This window comes from Otolemur garnettii, unplaced genomic scaffold (assembly GCF_000181295.1).
Source record: "Otolemur garnettii isolate 467f Iridium unplaced genomic scaffold, OtoGar3 scaffold00050, whole genome shotgun sequence".
Classification (NCBI taxonomy): domain Eukaryota; kingdom Metazoa; phylum Chordata; class Mammalia; order Primates; family Galagidae; genus Otolemur; species Otolemur garnettii.
This window is the reverse complement of record NW_003852445.1, coordinates 8665784-8680584: the sequence shown is the minus strand read 5'-3', so window position 1 is coordinate 8680584 and position 14801 is coordinate 8665784. Positions and strand designations below refer to the sequence as shown.

General features: G+C 48.9%; 1 protein-coding gene across 2 annotated transcripts in view; it reads right to left on the bottom strand.

The window, feature by feature from the left end:
• MAPKBP1 (mitogen-activated protein kinase binding protein 1) overlaps positions 1-14801 on the bottom strand; it is a 73757-nt gene that overhangs the window by 14300 nt on the left and 44656 nt on the right. For both annotated transcript variants that reach the window (XM_023514313.1, XM_023514314.1), the window contains 9 exons: positions 5509-5571; positions 5258-5315; positions 4358-4528; positions 3472-3609; positions 3125-3307; positions 2354-2514; positions 1155-1344; positions 447-593; positions 53-228 (listed from right to left, as the gene is read on the bottom strand). In XM_023514313.1, the coding sequence (XP_023370081.1) occupies positions 53-228; positions 447-593; positions 1155-1344; positions 2354-2514; positions 3125-3307; positions 3472-3609; positions 4358-4528; positions 5258-5315; positions 5509-5571 (1287 nt within the window). The remainder of the gene's footprint in view (positions 1-52; positions 229-446; positions 594-1154; positions 1345-2353; positions 2515-3124; positions 3308-3471; positions 3610-4357; positions 4529-5257; positions 5316-5508; positions 5572-14801) is intronic.

Sequence of the window (14801 nt, the reverse complement as noted above, 5' to 3'; positions counted from 1 at the left end):
AAAAAAAAAAAAAAAAAGAAGCAGTCAGTACCCACACTAGGTCTGGCATTACCTCAGTGTGCCCATACGGTCTCCTGAAGCTAGGTGCTGTCCATTGGGGCTGATACACACAGAGCGGATGCCCACACGTGGATCCACCAGGGACCCATCAACCTTGTCTCCTCCAGGCAGTTCAGTGTCCAGCAGGGCCTGAGTGTTCCCATCCACATAGATGATCTTAATGAGGTCCTAGTGGAACAGGTCAGAGGGGGCAGGTGAGGCAGGCCTGACCTAGTATACCTGCAAGAGAGAAAGCTGGACAAGATAAACCCTTGGTTCATAGAACCCAGACGAGTCAGGATGGGAAGATCAAGGTCTGGGCACCTGCTTCATGAGAACAAGGTACAAAAGCTGTGGGGATGGGGGTACTAAGGGTGAAGTGGTGGCCTTCAGGCCTCAGGGCTCACATTGCTGAGGATGTTTCGGTGCAGGGTAGAGCCATGCACACCAGAGCTTTCAGTGTTCCACAGGCGGATGGTGTTGTCTGAGGAACAGGTAATAAAGGAACTGGGGGGCAGGCAGGCCTGGTTACTGTCCTTTACCTCAGGGTAGACCTGAAAGGGCAGAAGGAACAGAGTTAGACTTCTTTTTAGAGAGCAATCCTTTGCCTGGCCAAGGAGATAGAAGGGAATGGAACAAAAGAGAGTATGCTGGTCAAGACGTAGCCCAAATCCCATTGTGTAATAAGCAGCCAGAACTATTAGACATTCCTAATAAGTGCTAAGGGAAAGCACATCAACCAAGCAGCTATTATGTATGAGGCACTCTTCCATGACTCCCACTTACATTATTTAATTTTACTCATAGAACAATCAGATGAATTGGGTACATCATTTTAAGGAGATGAGACTTGGGCAAATTCAGGAATGTATCTAAGATCACTGAGCCAGGATAAGGCAAAACTAACAATGGATAGGGGTACACTGGAAGAAGCCTGAGATGTATAAGCACTAAAATTTAAGTTCAATCCCCAGCACCCATTAAAGGGGTGTCAGTGGAGAAACAGGGAGGCAGCAAAAACATAAGGTTACGCTTGGGGATCCCTACTTTTTGTCCTCACAATAGTATCCCAGCCAACATGGTCAGTATCCAGCCAACCAGCCCAGCCTGCATACCTCCACACTCCAGACGCAGGAGGAATGATACAGAGCCGAGTACACTTTGCCCACTTTCTTGGGGTCTCTCACGTCCCAAACATAAATGCTGTGGTCGTTATACACACAAGACAGCCACTGATTAGTAGGATCAAAGGTCAAAGCAATGGTGTCTGGATACCTGGCGTTGGCTACTCCAGAGAAGAGGCGACTGTAGAGGGAGAAGACAGAGCAAACTGGTAAGACTGAAGGGAATAAAAAGAGAGGCCAACCCACAAAGAAAGGAGCAGAACATGGGAGCCCTCTCCAGACCTGCAGGTTTGGAAGCACTAGCCTGAGAAAGAAAAAAAGAAGCCCCTAATGGCCATCAGCTGGGAGCTGACCCAGTTAGCAGTTGCACCATGGTGTTCTCCTGATGGACAAAATTTCACAGAATACCAATGTCAGACAAGGTGGGTCTATGGCTGTGACGGGGGAAAAAAACAAAAAACAGGACCCCTTTGTGCACAGAGAAAAACGAAATCTGTACAAACTACAAAAATGACTGAACATCACCCTTTCTCATCTACATGATTGATGGCTGCTTCTTTTTTTTTTTTTTAGAGAGACAGAGTCTCACTTTGTCGCCCTCAGTAGAGTGTTGTGATGTCACAGCTCACAGCAACCTCCAGCTCTTGGGCTTAAGCGATTCTCTTGCCTCAGCCTCCAAGTAGTTGGGACTACAGGCGCCTGCCACAATACTTGGCTATTTTTTTGTTGCAGTTTGGCCAGGGCAGGGTTCAAACCCACCACCCTCAGTATATGGGGCCAGTGCCCTACTCACTGAGCCACAGGCACCACCCTGATGGCTGCTTCTTTACCAATTACAGCTTTACCTTAGATATAAAAATTATCAAGATCTTTAATTGTAGAACTGCACCAGCTTCTTGACAGTATCCAACCACACCAATACTTCAATCCCTTGAACCATTCCTAAAATCAGCTAATACAAGCCCAAGTCCTATAATAAGCCCCTCCTAACACCCACTTATTGAGACTTTCCACAGTTCTCCACGATGTATAATCCCTCTGGTTGCAATAAGTACCAATAAACCCAAATTTGTTTGTCTCAGAGGTGTTCCTGGTAATCTCTGGGGCATCAACGTACTCTTTACTTTGTTCCCTAAAGGCTAGACACAGGGTAAGGCTCTGGATGGATGAAGGGTGCCCATGTAACTCACCTGGCTTCAGTGATGCTGGCAATGTCTGTCCCTAGGGCATGGGGTCGGGGCAGAGTGCTAAGGAAGTGCAGATTAGAGGGGTTGAAAAGGCGCACGGTGCCATCAGCACAGCCACAGAAGATATAATCTTGGCTCACAGAGATGCAGTGGGCCACTGTAGTCTGTGGGCAGAGTGGCTCGGGTCAGCATAGGACACCTGCCCACTTAGTTTTCTCTCCTCCTCCCCAACTTCTCATCAAACCACCTGCCAAGAGGAGAGACCGGCCAAGGCAAGGGCAAGGGCAAAACAGCCCAGCTGCTCTATTCTGAGCCCCTGAGCTGTCATCTAGAGATGTCCCTCCCTCCAAAAGCGGATGGCCAGAAGGCCCGCAGCCCTATGCAGTTGGGGGTTGGGAATAAGAAATTCTTCTAAGGCATCAAAGGATTCAGAAAAGAGAATAAAGTAGGAAAAGCCCAGCAGAGAGAAAGAAATAGGATGAGAGAGAGAGGAAGGTGTAGGCACCACTTACTGTGAAGCTGTCTGTGTTCTGAGCAGAAGAGGAAAGCAGGGAAAGAGAGACAGAAAAAGAGCAGAGAGGGGGCAGTTATACAAACCACCAGGGGCTGGAACTGGGCCAAGTTCTAGCTCTCCCAATATTCTTTCTCCCCCAAGCTTCCTGGGATCCCCTCGTACATGCATTAGGGTCCAAGCCTAATCTAGAGTTCCAGGCACCCACTCTCTGCTGAGATGAGACATGGGTGGTCCCCACCTCTGAGGACAGAGGTACTTACTCTCAGCTCCACCCACTTATCCAAAAGCCTCCGATCACTGAACTCGCATAGCAGCCCTGAGGATGTGATGCAGAAGGTGCTGTCTGCCTTCTTTCCTCGGCCACAGGCCACATCGGTAAACAGGTTGTTCCGTAGCTCCCCCAGCAGCCCTGAGCGACCCAGCAAGGGCACAGTGGCATTCACCTGCAGAGACACTACTATTATCCATCAACCCATCCCAGAGCCTCCCCCTGGAAACTAGGCTCTAAGAGAAAGGGGGAGGAAAGAGGCCCAAGTAGAGCAGAATCTCCTGGGGCAAGGTGAGCAGTCTCTGACCCTGGTGGCTCCTTCTAGCTTCAGCACCTCACCTTTGATGTCTTGCTGTCATCAAGATACCAGAATTTAATGTGCCGGTTGCCTGCAGTGACAAAGTAGCTGCAATCTTCAGAGAAGGACACTGCTGTTACTCGACTGGACACCTTGTTGGAGGCCACCACAATGTTTTTCTGGGGATAAAGCCCAAGGACTAATCAAGGCTCTGCCAATTAGGGCTAAGAAGAGGCTCAGAGAATGGAGGAAGGTTAGAAAGAATTTGTACTTGAAATAAATGTTCCTTTCCAGGATTTACTGGTCAGAAAAAAAAATGAGGAGAGAATCTAGAAGAGCTGAAAAGATTCATTTCCTCTGGGTACCTAAAGGCATAAAGCTAGCCCTTTCTGCCAACATGTTGGCTATACAGTTGCTCTTTTCTTTCAAATAATTTCTTTTTTTTTGAGACAGAGTCTCAAGCTATCGGTCTGGGTAGAGTACCGTGGCATCACAGCTCACAGCAACCTCCAACTCCTGGATTCAAGCAATTCTCTTGCCTCAGCCTCCCAAGTAGCTGGGACTATAGGCTCAAATAATTTCTAGAATGAGGCTTGGCGCCTGTGGCTCAAGTGGCTAAGGCACCAGCCACATACACCTAAGGTGGCGGGTTCGAATCCCCAGCCTGGGCCCGCCAAACAACAATGATGTCTGCAACCAAAAAATGGCCGGGCATTGTGGCGGGCGCCTGTGGTCCCAGCTACTTGGGAGGCTGAGGCAAGAGACTTGCTTGAGCCCAGGAGTTGGAGGTTGCTGTGAGCATGATGCCATGGCACTCCACCCAGGGGGATAGCTTGAGGCTCTGTCTCAAAAAAAAAAATTTCTAGAATGAGACAGAGATCAGTAGGATGGAGTGATCAGACCAAACATCCCACCCAGCCCACTCACCTTCCAGGCCCAAACGTTGACAATCATGTCATGCTGGTAGCCCACGGAGACGATGTACTTGGCACTAGGGGAGAAGGCCACGCAAGCCACCCCATATTTATGCTCTTGCAGCTCTGCCACCTGACTATGCTCAGCCACATCCCAAACCCGCACAGCAGGCATGTGACCACTCTGCAAAGAGGCAAAAATAGGAAGTGAGAACAGCAGGCTTACAGCATCCCTTAGCCTTTCAGGGTAGTGGGCCTTGCCACCTCAGTTACTGGATACCATCTCTCTAATGACCCTCTGGCCAAAAGTCAAGAGCAGGGTGCTATACAGGGCAAGGTACAGGGGAAACATGACAAATAGCTGAGGACAACAATGACTATGGGGGAGAAAGTGGACCCAGATGTTATTTGGTATCTTTGGGTGAGGGTCTGTACCTTTATGTTTGTTCATAACTCCTAAGTGACTCAGGCAGCCAGGGTTGAGAACCATGGCCACACATGTCTATCTCTACCCGCCAATGCCTGCACGTAAGAGTTTCTATGTGCCCAGCAGGGGGCCTCCAGGGATAAGGAATACTTTACAGCAGTGGTTCTCCACGTTTGCTTCCCCAGCTAGCAGCAGGAGCATTATCTGAGAACTCATTAGAAATACAAATTTGGGGGCCCCATCCTGAACCTATAGAACCAAAAACTCTGGGGATGGGCCTAGCAGTGTTTGCTTTAATAACCCTTCCAGGTGATTCTGATGCACACTAAAGCTTAAGAACCACTATTTTAAGGTATGGCAAAACCCAGGATTTGCCATTTGTTTAGAAAGCCAAAATGACAGCAGTCCTAATGACCTTCCACTGTAGCTCTCTGCCAAGGCCAGGCCACCCACTTCACAGTGCTGTCACCCCTCTTCCTCACTCACCTCTCCAGTGACCAGGTACTTGCCATCAGGGGAGAAGGCCAGGGCAGTGATGGTTTTCCTACAAGAGATGGGGCAGGCTCAGAGGTGCAGTGGCACCCCTAAGCCTAGGGCCTCAAAAGGTGAGATCAACAGACACTAACAGCACATTTAGCACTTCTCTGGCCCTGGGCCCCAGCCAGGTCCCAGCCCCCAAAGCCACAAAGACGCCAGACAGTGCCCTTTTCACACCCTCTAGGAAAAAAAAAGTTTACCTGGAACTGTTGAGGATGTGGTGCTGTTTGTGTTTCCGGGGGTTGAACAACACGACCACACACCTGGGGAGATAAATGAGACAACAGGCTTAGAACTAAACCTAAGCTTCCCCAGGAGCCCCCAGGCCACTTGGGACTGCTTTTACTTGCAGAGGGCACAAGGTTGCACAAGCTCAAGGGAGCTGCACAGTGTTCTCCTGGCAACCCGTGCTTGCTTCCTTTCCCTGTCCAAGACAGTGAAAGGGCTCCCTGGAAGTTGATCCCTACCAGGTCCATATGCACTGGCCCTATCTCTGATCATACACACAAAAGCAGGAGGAATGCAGGCCTTGTACATACCTTAGGAGGGGTAAAGGAGGGAAGAATAAATGTGATTTGGGCAAAGCAGGCCTCAGGTGTACAGCCTATTTGACAGCTGTGCATTTTCAAGTTCACCAAGCACTTGTGCTCTCAGGCCTCTGACATGTGTGCTCATGTGTATACTTGGCAGGAGCTGGCACCCTCCAGCCTCCACATGTTGGATGAGGAAGGGGGTGGGATGAGGCTATGCAGGGATGCAGAATTGCAGAGAGGCTCAGTAAGACAGGGTGGGGGTGCAGAGGCAGCCTGAGAAGGCCTGGGACAAGTGCCACAGACCTTCTGGGCCCTACCCTCAGAGTCCCTGGGCCCAAGGAACCTGAGAGGAGCCCTCCTGACTGCCAGAAAGAGACAACTGGGCACTGTGCCTGCCTTGCAGAGAGGGCAAGGGACAACCTCTCTAGCCAAGCCACAAAACTGCTACATGGCTTTAGGTCCTGACCGGGTTTCCTTTTTTGTTTTTTGGAGACAGAGTCTCAAGCTGTCCCCCTGAGTAGAGTGCCATGGCATCACAGCTCACAGCAACCTCCAACTCTTAGGCTTAAGTGATTCTCTTGCCTCAGCCTCCCAAGTAGCTAGGTCTACAAGCACCCGCCACAACACCCAGCTATTTTGTTGTTGTAGTTGCCATAGTTGTCATTGTTGTTTTAGCTGGCCTGGGCCAGGTTCGAACCCACCAGCCTCAGTGTATGTGGCTGGCACCCTACCCACTGAGCTATAGGTGCTGCCCTGACTGGCTTTCTAGAAGCAGCTCCAGAGAAGGAAACTGGGTGGAAGGAACTGACAGAAACTGACAGCCAGGCAATACTCACAGGCTCCCTGGCCTATGACCCGCATACCCTGACTCCATGGCCACGGCTGCCTCACCTTTTCATTAACATTAAAAATAGCTAACAGCCCAGGAGTTGGAGGTTGCTGTGAGCTGTGTGACGCTTAGGGCAATAAAGTGAGACTCTGCCTCAAAACAAAAAAACAAAAGAAAAAAAGTAGCTAACAGGGTAGTGCCTGTGGCTCAGTGCGTAAGGCACCAGCCCCATATACCAAGGGTGGTGGGTTTGAACTTGGCCCCGGCCAAACCGCAACAAAAAATAGCCGGGTGTTATGGCGGGCACCCATAGTCCCAGCTACTCGGGAGGCTGAAGCAAGAGAATTGCCTAAGCCTAAGAGCTGGAGGTTCCTGTGAGCTGTGATGTCACAGCATTCTACAGCAACAAAGTGAGACTTTGCCTCTAAAAAAAAAAATACCTAACAAGAGTAAGCCTGGAGGCTAAACCACCAGGAGGGCAGCAGGGTGAGAATGAGTAGACCATCTCGGAGGTAACCTTCTTTAGTGGGAACCCCACAGCTGGCTGGAAACTTGAAAGGGGGTAGGTATAAGTTGCTAGTGAGTGTTTAGCATTACAGGCTCAAAAAAGCAAATTCCCCAAGTAATCTTTGCTGGAGGTACTGTGACCTCGGTGTGATCAAATACACCTAGAACTATCTTCTCTAAACTCTTCAACTTTTCCTCACTGGTTTATTTCACCTCCTTTCCCTGTTTCATTCCAGTTCTTTTCTCCTTTCTCTTTTTATACCAACTTCCAGTCTCCGGCTTTCCCTTCTAGTATGCCAGTCAGGAGGGCTTTAAAAAATATAACAAAACAGGCTCTGCACCCATAGCACAGCGGTTACAGTGCCAGCCACATGCACCAAGACTGGCAGGTTGGAGCCCGGCCCAGGACAGCTAAATAACGATGACAGCTGCAACAAGAAAATAGCTGGGGGTTGTGGCGGGTGCCTGGAATCCCAGCTACTTGGGAGGCTAAGATAAGAGAATCACTTAAGTCCAAGAGTTTGAGGTTGCTGTGAGCTGTGACACCATAGTACTCTACGGAGGGTGACATAGTGAGACACTTGTCTCAAAAAAAAAAAAAGGGCAGCACCTGTGGCTCAAAGGAGTAGGCGCCGGCTCCATATGCCAGAGGTGGCGGGTTCAAACCCAGCCCCAGCCAAAAACTGCAAAAAAAAAAAAAAAAGACAAAACAAGATGGTTGGTGGAAGGAGGACAGTGTGTCTGTGTGTTGAGTGTGTGTGTGTATGTGTGTGTGTAAAAATACAATGTAGACAGAAAGATGACTAGCCAGAGGCAGATGAGGCAAGTTTCTTCTTCTCTATTATTCCCCTGCCCCCAGAGAGCCTAAGAAAGTATCAAGTACTGCGTGGAAGAGCTAAACAAAGGAGGCAATCACACAGAGGTTGGTCCTTATGCTGAAAACTTTACTCCTATTTAAAGTATTCCAAAGTATTTAACTTCGGACACCAGACCAACTCATGCTCACAGCTCCATGCATGGGGACAATAATGCAGATACTACAGAATATCCAAAGAGGACTCTTTTTTTTTTTTTTTTTTGAGACAGAATCTCAAGTTGTTGTCCTGGGTAGAGTGCCATGGAGTCATAGCTCACAGTAACCTCCAACTTGGGCTAAAGAGACCCTCTTGCCTCAGTTTTTCTATTTTTAGTAGAGACAGGGTCTCGCTTTTGCTCAGATCCTGGTCTCAGCTGGTCTCGAACATGAAGCTCAAGCAATCCACCCGCCTTGGCCTTCCAGAGTGCTAGGATTACAGGTAGACTTATTCTTTTTTTTTTTTGAGACAGAGCCTCAAGCTGTCGTCCTGGGTAGAGTGCCATGGCTTTACTGCTCATAGCAACCTCCAACTCCTGGGCTCAAGCGAGTCTCCTGTCTCAGCCTCCCAAGTAGGTGGGACCACAGGCGCCTGGCTATTTTTTGGTTGCAGCCATTATTGTTGTTTGGCGGGTCCGACTGGATTCGAACCCACCACTTCAGGTGTATGTGGCTGGCGCCTTAGCCGCTTGAGCCACAGGCGCCGAGCCAGGTGGACTTATTCTTAAAAACACTTAGGAGCCTCTTCAGTCTTCTAAACTTCGAGCAGCTACTTAGTCAGTTTACAAAGGGGAAGGAGGGCACAGTTTGCATCAGTCTTTGGCCCTCCACTTCCATGTTCCCTGACCCTACTGGGGAGGATGAGCCCTCACATCAGTACATGCTGAAATCCTCCACATGACAAGGCCTAGGCTGATCCAACCAGCTGAGTCCCAGAACCCAAGGGTGCTGGAGATTGCCCACTCTCACAGGGAGAAAGTAAGACCTTAGTCCCTCTAGACCTCAGCTCGGGGAAGTCACTTTGTAGAACACCAGTGCCAGGTGCTGGGCCCACGGAAGTAGTAAGTCCTCAACATTCCCCTTCTCTGCATGGGTCCAGGTCTGCTGCCACCACAAAGAGCCCAGCAATCCCACAGAATCTACCTCCTGCCACTCTCTACCCTCCAGAAGGCCCAGTCAAATGAACCCTGCGATGAGCTATGAATGGTGCAGCATACATAGGAAGCAGGATGTAGAAGGTTCAACCAGAGACTCCATGTCTTTGAATTTTTTTTTTATTTGACCAGGGCTGGGTTTGAACCTGCCACTTCCAGTATATGGGGCCAACGCTCTACTCCTTTGAGCCACAGGCACCGCCCTGTCTTTGAATTTTTTTTCATACCAGGTAAAATCAGAGGGTGACTCAAAGGGACACACTGAAGATCCTCTAAGCCTTGCTGAAAAGTTACCCTGTAGCCCAATTTATCATTATCACCCACATTCCCCAGTGTCCCAATCACCTTTCACTGCAATTGCTTATCCTTTTCCAGAGCATACCTCAACTTGCAATATTCTATATAATTTACTTTTACGGGGCCAGGCACAGTGGCTGTCAACTGTAATCCTAGTACTCTGAGAGGCTAAGACAGGAGGATCCCTTGAGCTCAGGAGTTTGAAACCAGCCTGAGCAAGAGTGAGACACCAGGACAGCACCTGTGGCTCAAGGAGTAGGGCGCTGGCCCCATATGCCGGAAGTGGCAGGTTCAAACCCAGCCCTAGCCAAAAAAAAAAAAAAAGAGTGAGGCACCATCTTTACTGAAAATAGAAAAATTAGCCAGGCGTTGTGGTGCATACCTGTAGTCGCAGCTACTCGGGACAGTGAGGCAGGAGGAGGAGTGTTGAGCTAAGGAGTTTGAGGTTGCTGTGTGCTAGACGGACTCCAGGCCCTTTAGCCTGGGAAGCACTCTAGCCTGAGGCAACAGAGTGAGACTCTGTCCCCCCAAAAAGCCCTCTTCAAAAAAACCCCAGAAAAGACTGGGTACTAATAACCCAGTGAATTACAGGGCCCTCTGGGATAGAGCTATCAGTATGCTTCTCTTTGACCAGAGGACTCCAACCAAACACATTCCTTTCCTGAATAAAGGGCAAAGACTTATGAGCTACAAGCCTTATAAACCAGGTCAACATGGTGGTGTCTGCACCCCCTTCTCATTCATTCTGGTCTAGCCACTGTGGCTGCTGGTTAGCTCCTCAAATGAGTGAATTGATTTCTGCTTTCCTTAGGACCTTGTACTTGATGTTTACTCCATCTGGAACTTTTTTTTTTTTTTTTTTTGTTTTTGGCCAGGGGTTGGATTTGAACCCACCACCTCTGGCATATGGGGCTGGTGCCCTACTTCTTTGAGCCAGAGGCTCCACCCCAATCTGGAACATTTTTGATGCTAAATTTTCACTTGTTGATTCCTGCTTGTCATTCAGATATCACCTCAACCATTACCTCTCCCTGAGCCTTGATCACTCAATCTTAAAGTAGCCTTACCTCCAGTACCCAGTTATTCACTGGATGGTGATTACCCTCTATACATCTCCCTATTTTATTTTCCAGAACGCATACCACTCTCTGATATTATCTTGTTCTCTCCCTGGTTTGTATACTTACTGTCAGCTTGCCCTTCTTAAATCTAAAGCCCCAAAGCAGCCCTGTCTGTCTTAGTGCTGTGTCCTCAGTGTCTGGCCCAGAGTAGGTTTTCAACAAATACCGGCTGAACAAATGAATGCATGCCAACAAACTGAATGTAGACCAACAAACTGGGAAAGAACAAAAGGGCCTGGCTTGAGTGTGAGATATGCAGGGAAACTAGGAGAAAAGGCACTTAGGGGACTGATGCTTCTGTGTGTGATTCCGTGGGGGCACCTGGTCTTCCCACAAACACCCATGCATGGCTTGCCCCAGAGAGTAAGAAGGTAGTTCTGTGTTCGTGTTCCTTCAGCTCAGATGTCACTAGAACATAGTTGTAGAGGGGACTCTGTGACTGCACATCCTCTATAAGATATTTTGAAGGTTAGGATCTCAGTATAAATTCCAACATGAAGCTGCTAAGTAGTGGAGAAGAATTTCCCTCTTCTCTCCACATGAAGCAACAAAGAGGTCTCTCTTAGCTGCTGGAAGGCCTGGTCACTTTGCTAGGACACTTCCTCTAACAGAGGGACTGCCTGGAAAAGGGTAAAATGTTTGTCTCTTTAAAACACCCACATCCTTTTTTGGGAACCAAAACCTGCATCCCTGGCCTGAGGCCAGTAATCAGAGGGGCAGGGAAATGTCTTTTGTTCTTTGTGCCACTGGATGTGGCTCAGCAGAATCCTCCCAGTTGAAGGGAGACTGTCTACACCTGAGATGGGTCAGAGGCATCAACAAGCAGCATTTCTCAAACTGTGGGTTGCAACCCCTTTGTAACAATGAAAATACATCATGCATAGCATATATTTACATTACGATTCATAACAGTAGCAAAATTAGTTACAAAGTAGCAACAGGCTCGTCTGTGGCTCAAGTGGCTAAGGTGCCAGCCACATACACCTAAGGTGGCAGGTTCGAATCCAGCCCAGGCCCGCCAAACAACAATGATGGCTGCAACCAAAAAATAGCCAGGCATTGTGGTGGGCGCCTGTGGTCCCAGCTACTTGGGAGGCACAGGCAGGAGACTTGCTTGAGCCCAGGAGTTGGAGGTTGCTGTGAGCTGTGAAGCTACAGCACTCTACCCAGGGGGATAGCTTGAGGCTCTGTCTCAAAAAAAAAAAAAAAAGAAGTAGCAACAAAAGTAATTTTATGGGGCGGCACCTGTAGCTCAGTGAGTAGGGCGCTGGCCCCATATACTGAGGGTGGCAGGTTCAAACCCAACCCCGTCAAAATTACAACAACAAAAAATAGTCAGGTGTTGTGGCAGGCGCCTGTAGTCCCAGCTACTCGGGAGGCTGAGGCAAGAGAATCCCCTAAGCCCAAAAGCTGGAGGTTGCTGTGAGTTGTGACGTCACAGCACTCTACTGAGGGTGACAAAGTGAGACTCTGTCTCTAAAAATAAAAAAAATTTTTTTAAAAAGTAATTTTATGGTTGGGGGTCACCACAACATGAGGAACTGTATTAAAGGGTCATGGCATTAGGAAGGTCATGAACCAGTGAACTAAAGTTAAACAACATGGCCAGCCAAGGTAGGAGGCCAAGAAGGGTAAATTGCCTGAGCTCAGGAGTTCAACACCAGCCTAAGCAAGAGTGAGACCCTGTCTCTAAAAAATAGTTGGGTGTTGTGGTGGGCGCCTGTAGTTCCAGCTACTTGGGAGGCTGAGGCAAGAGGATTGTGTGAGTCCAAGAGTTTGAAGTTGGCAAAGTGAGACTCTGTCTCAAAAAAAAAAAATTTTAAATAAATAGTTAAGCAGCAATAACCTATGCTGAAAACCTCCCCTTTCAAAGCCCCGCATTTCAACTTATAGTTAGGATGGTGACACTTTAAGAGGCGATCTCCATTCTTCTCATTTGCTGCCAGCAAATTAATAAGCTCCTCCTTCCTTTTCCTCAACCCACTTGTGCTCCTTATTCAGATGCCCCTCACCTTTAGGTGACATTCCCACTCAGTGAGCAAGGAGTGGCTCAGGCCAGAGCACTCACCTAGGCACTCTGGCCCTGGTGCCTAAAAGAAACCTGTTCTTAGGACTGACTGGCTCCATACTGGCAACAGGGCTGGTGCTGGGCTCTACAACTCCTTGACCCTCTATCAAGCCAGATAAGGAAAGGGCCTGACTCAATTAAGGATGTTAAACTCGTTTAACTAAACTCAGTTCCTTTCAGAGGCTGTCTGGCTGGCTATCTGTATAGCTCCTAGGTAAGGGGTATTAAGGTATGAGAGGTGAGGGGTGGGATTTCTCTGGGAAAAACCACAGCAAAGGGGGAAGTCCCTTTGGATAAGGAAAGATGTGGGGGCCAATGACACTGAGGATCCACAATCTCAGCCTAGAGTTTCAACCCACCTCTGCCTGACAAACACTACCCACCCCCTTCTTCCCTGTGCCATTTCATTTCCTTTCAGAAAACTTTGTTTTGGTTTGATAGGCCTCTGGGAGAATTCTCTGAGTTTTGTTTCTCTTCTTGTTTCTAGGATACCTGAACTGGCTCCTAGAGGAACTAGCACAGTAGGAACAAGAGAGCTGGGGGTTGGGAGTAGTATTAGGATTACCCAACAGACACAGAAAGGGAAGGGCTGGGCGCTTGTAGCTCAGTGGTTAGGACACCAGCCACATGCTTTGGGGCTGGTAGATTCAAACCTAGCCCGGGCCTGCTAAACAAAAAGAAAGTAAGGGAAGAGGAGGAGAGAGGAAAAGAGCCTGCTTGGGCTCAGCGCCTGTGGCTCAAGTGGCTAAGGCACCAGCCACGTACACCCAAGGTGGCGGGTTCAAATCCGGCCCGGGCCCGCCAAACAACAACGACGGCTGCAACCAAAAAATAGCTGGGTGTTGTGGCGGGCGCCTGTGGTCCCAGCTACTTGGGAGGCTGAGGCAGGAGCCTCGCTTGAGCCCAGGAGTGGGAGGTTGCTGTGAGCTGAGATGCCACGGTACTCTACCCAGGGGGACAGCTTGGGGCTCCTGTCTCAAAAAAAAAGAAAAGAGCCTGCTTGTGCTCACACAGACTTTGGTGGCCCCCAGACACCCCAGGAGGACTAGAGCGCGTGAGGGAGCTCTGGCACAGAACAACATACCAGGGGTGGGTTCAAGCCCGGCCGGGCCAAAAACTGCAAAAAAAAAAGCTATTTGTAAAGAAAGAACTTGAAGTTCTAAAAAATCAAAAGGTCAGAGACCAGATTGGGGCAAGGCCTAAGGCTGGCCTAAGCCAAGCAAAGCACATTTAGGAAACCTTGGCGGTTACATCAAGGAGGCCTTCATATATCACCTGGAATGATAATGAATCACAGGCACATGCATCTGGTTGGGTCCTGCCCATAAACATAAGCACACACCCTTAAAGGCGCCAGGCCTGGGATAGGGTGTGAACAGAAGAGAGGGTAGAACTCCACACTGCCCAGGGCAGGGACACAGGGCTCAGCGTGCACCCAGCAGCACCCCAGGCCTTTCCTGCCTATCCTACATCTAGCCCCACCTCCAACAAGAAGCAACCTGGCTTTCCTGAACAAAGGCAGGAATGAGTGGAATTCCCCTGAGGCAAGCTGTACAAAGTTATCCTGTAAGAAAAGTCCTCCATCAACTTGTTTCTGGACTGGGAGCCAGAGGACAGCCTAGCCTCTGCCAGGCAGAGGCAAAACAGCTCCCACAGCAGCCTCACCACAGACATAAACACTACAGCGGTGGTTCTCAATCTGCAGGTCTAGACCCCCCTTTGGGGGTCCGAACCACCCTTTCACAGGGGTCACCTAAGACCATTCTGCATATCAGTTATTTAAATTACAATTCATAACAGTAGCAAAATTATAGTTATGAAGTTGCAAGGAAACTAATTTTGTGGTTGGGGGTCATCACAACATGAGGAACTGTATTAAAGGGACACGGCATTAGGAAGTTGAGAACCTCTGCACTAGAGGGTCACTCAGGAGAGACACTTTACCCCAGAACCCAGGGTAAGAAATCTCCCTAGCATACACTGAGCTGCCAGTACATTACTTTTCTTAATCAAATGGCAAGTAGGCAGCTTAGAAGAGCAGCTTTTAAAAATGAGGAAAAAGTCTGGTCTTCCCCCATCCCATGCCATTTTATTTCTTTCTTTCTTTTAGAGATAGTCTCACTTTGTTGTT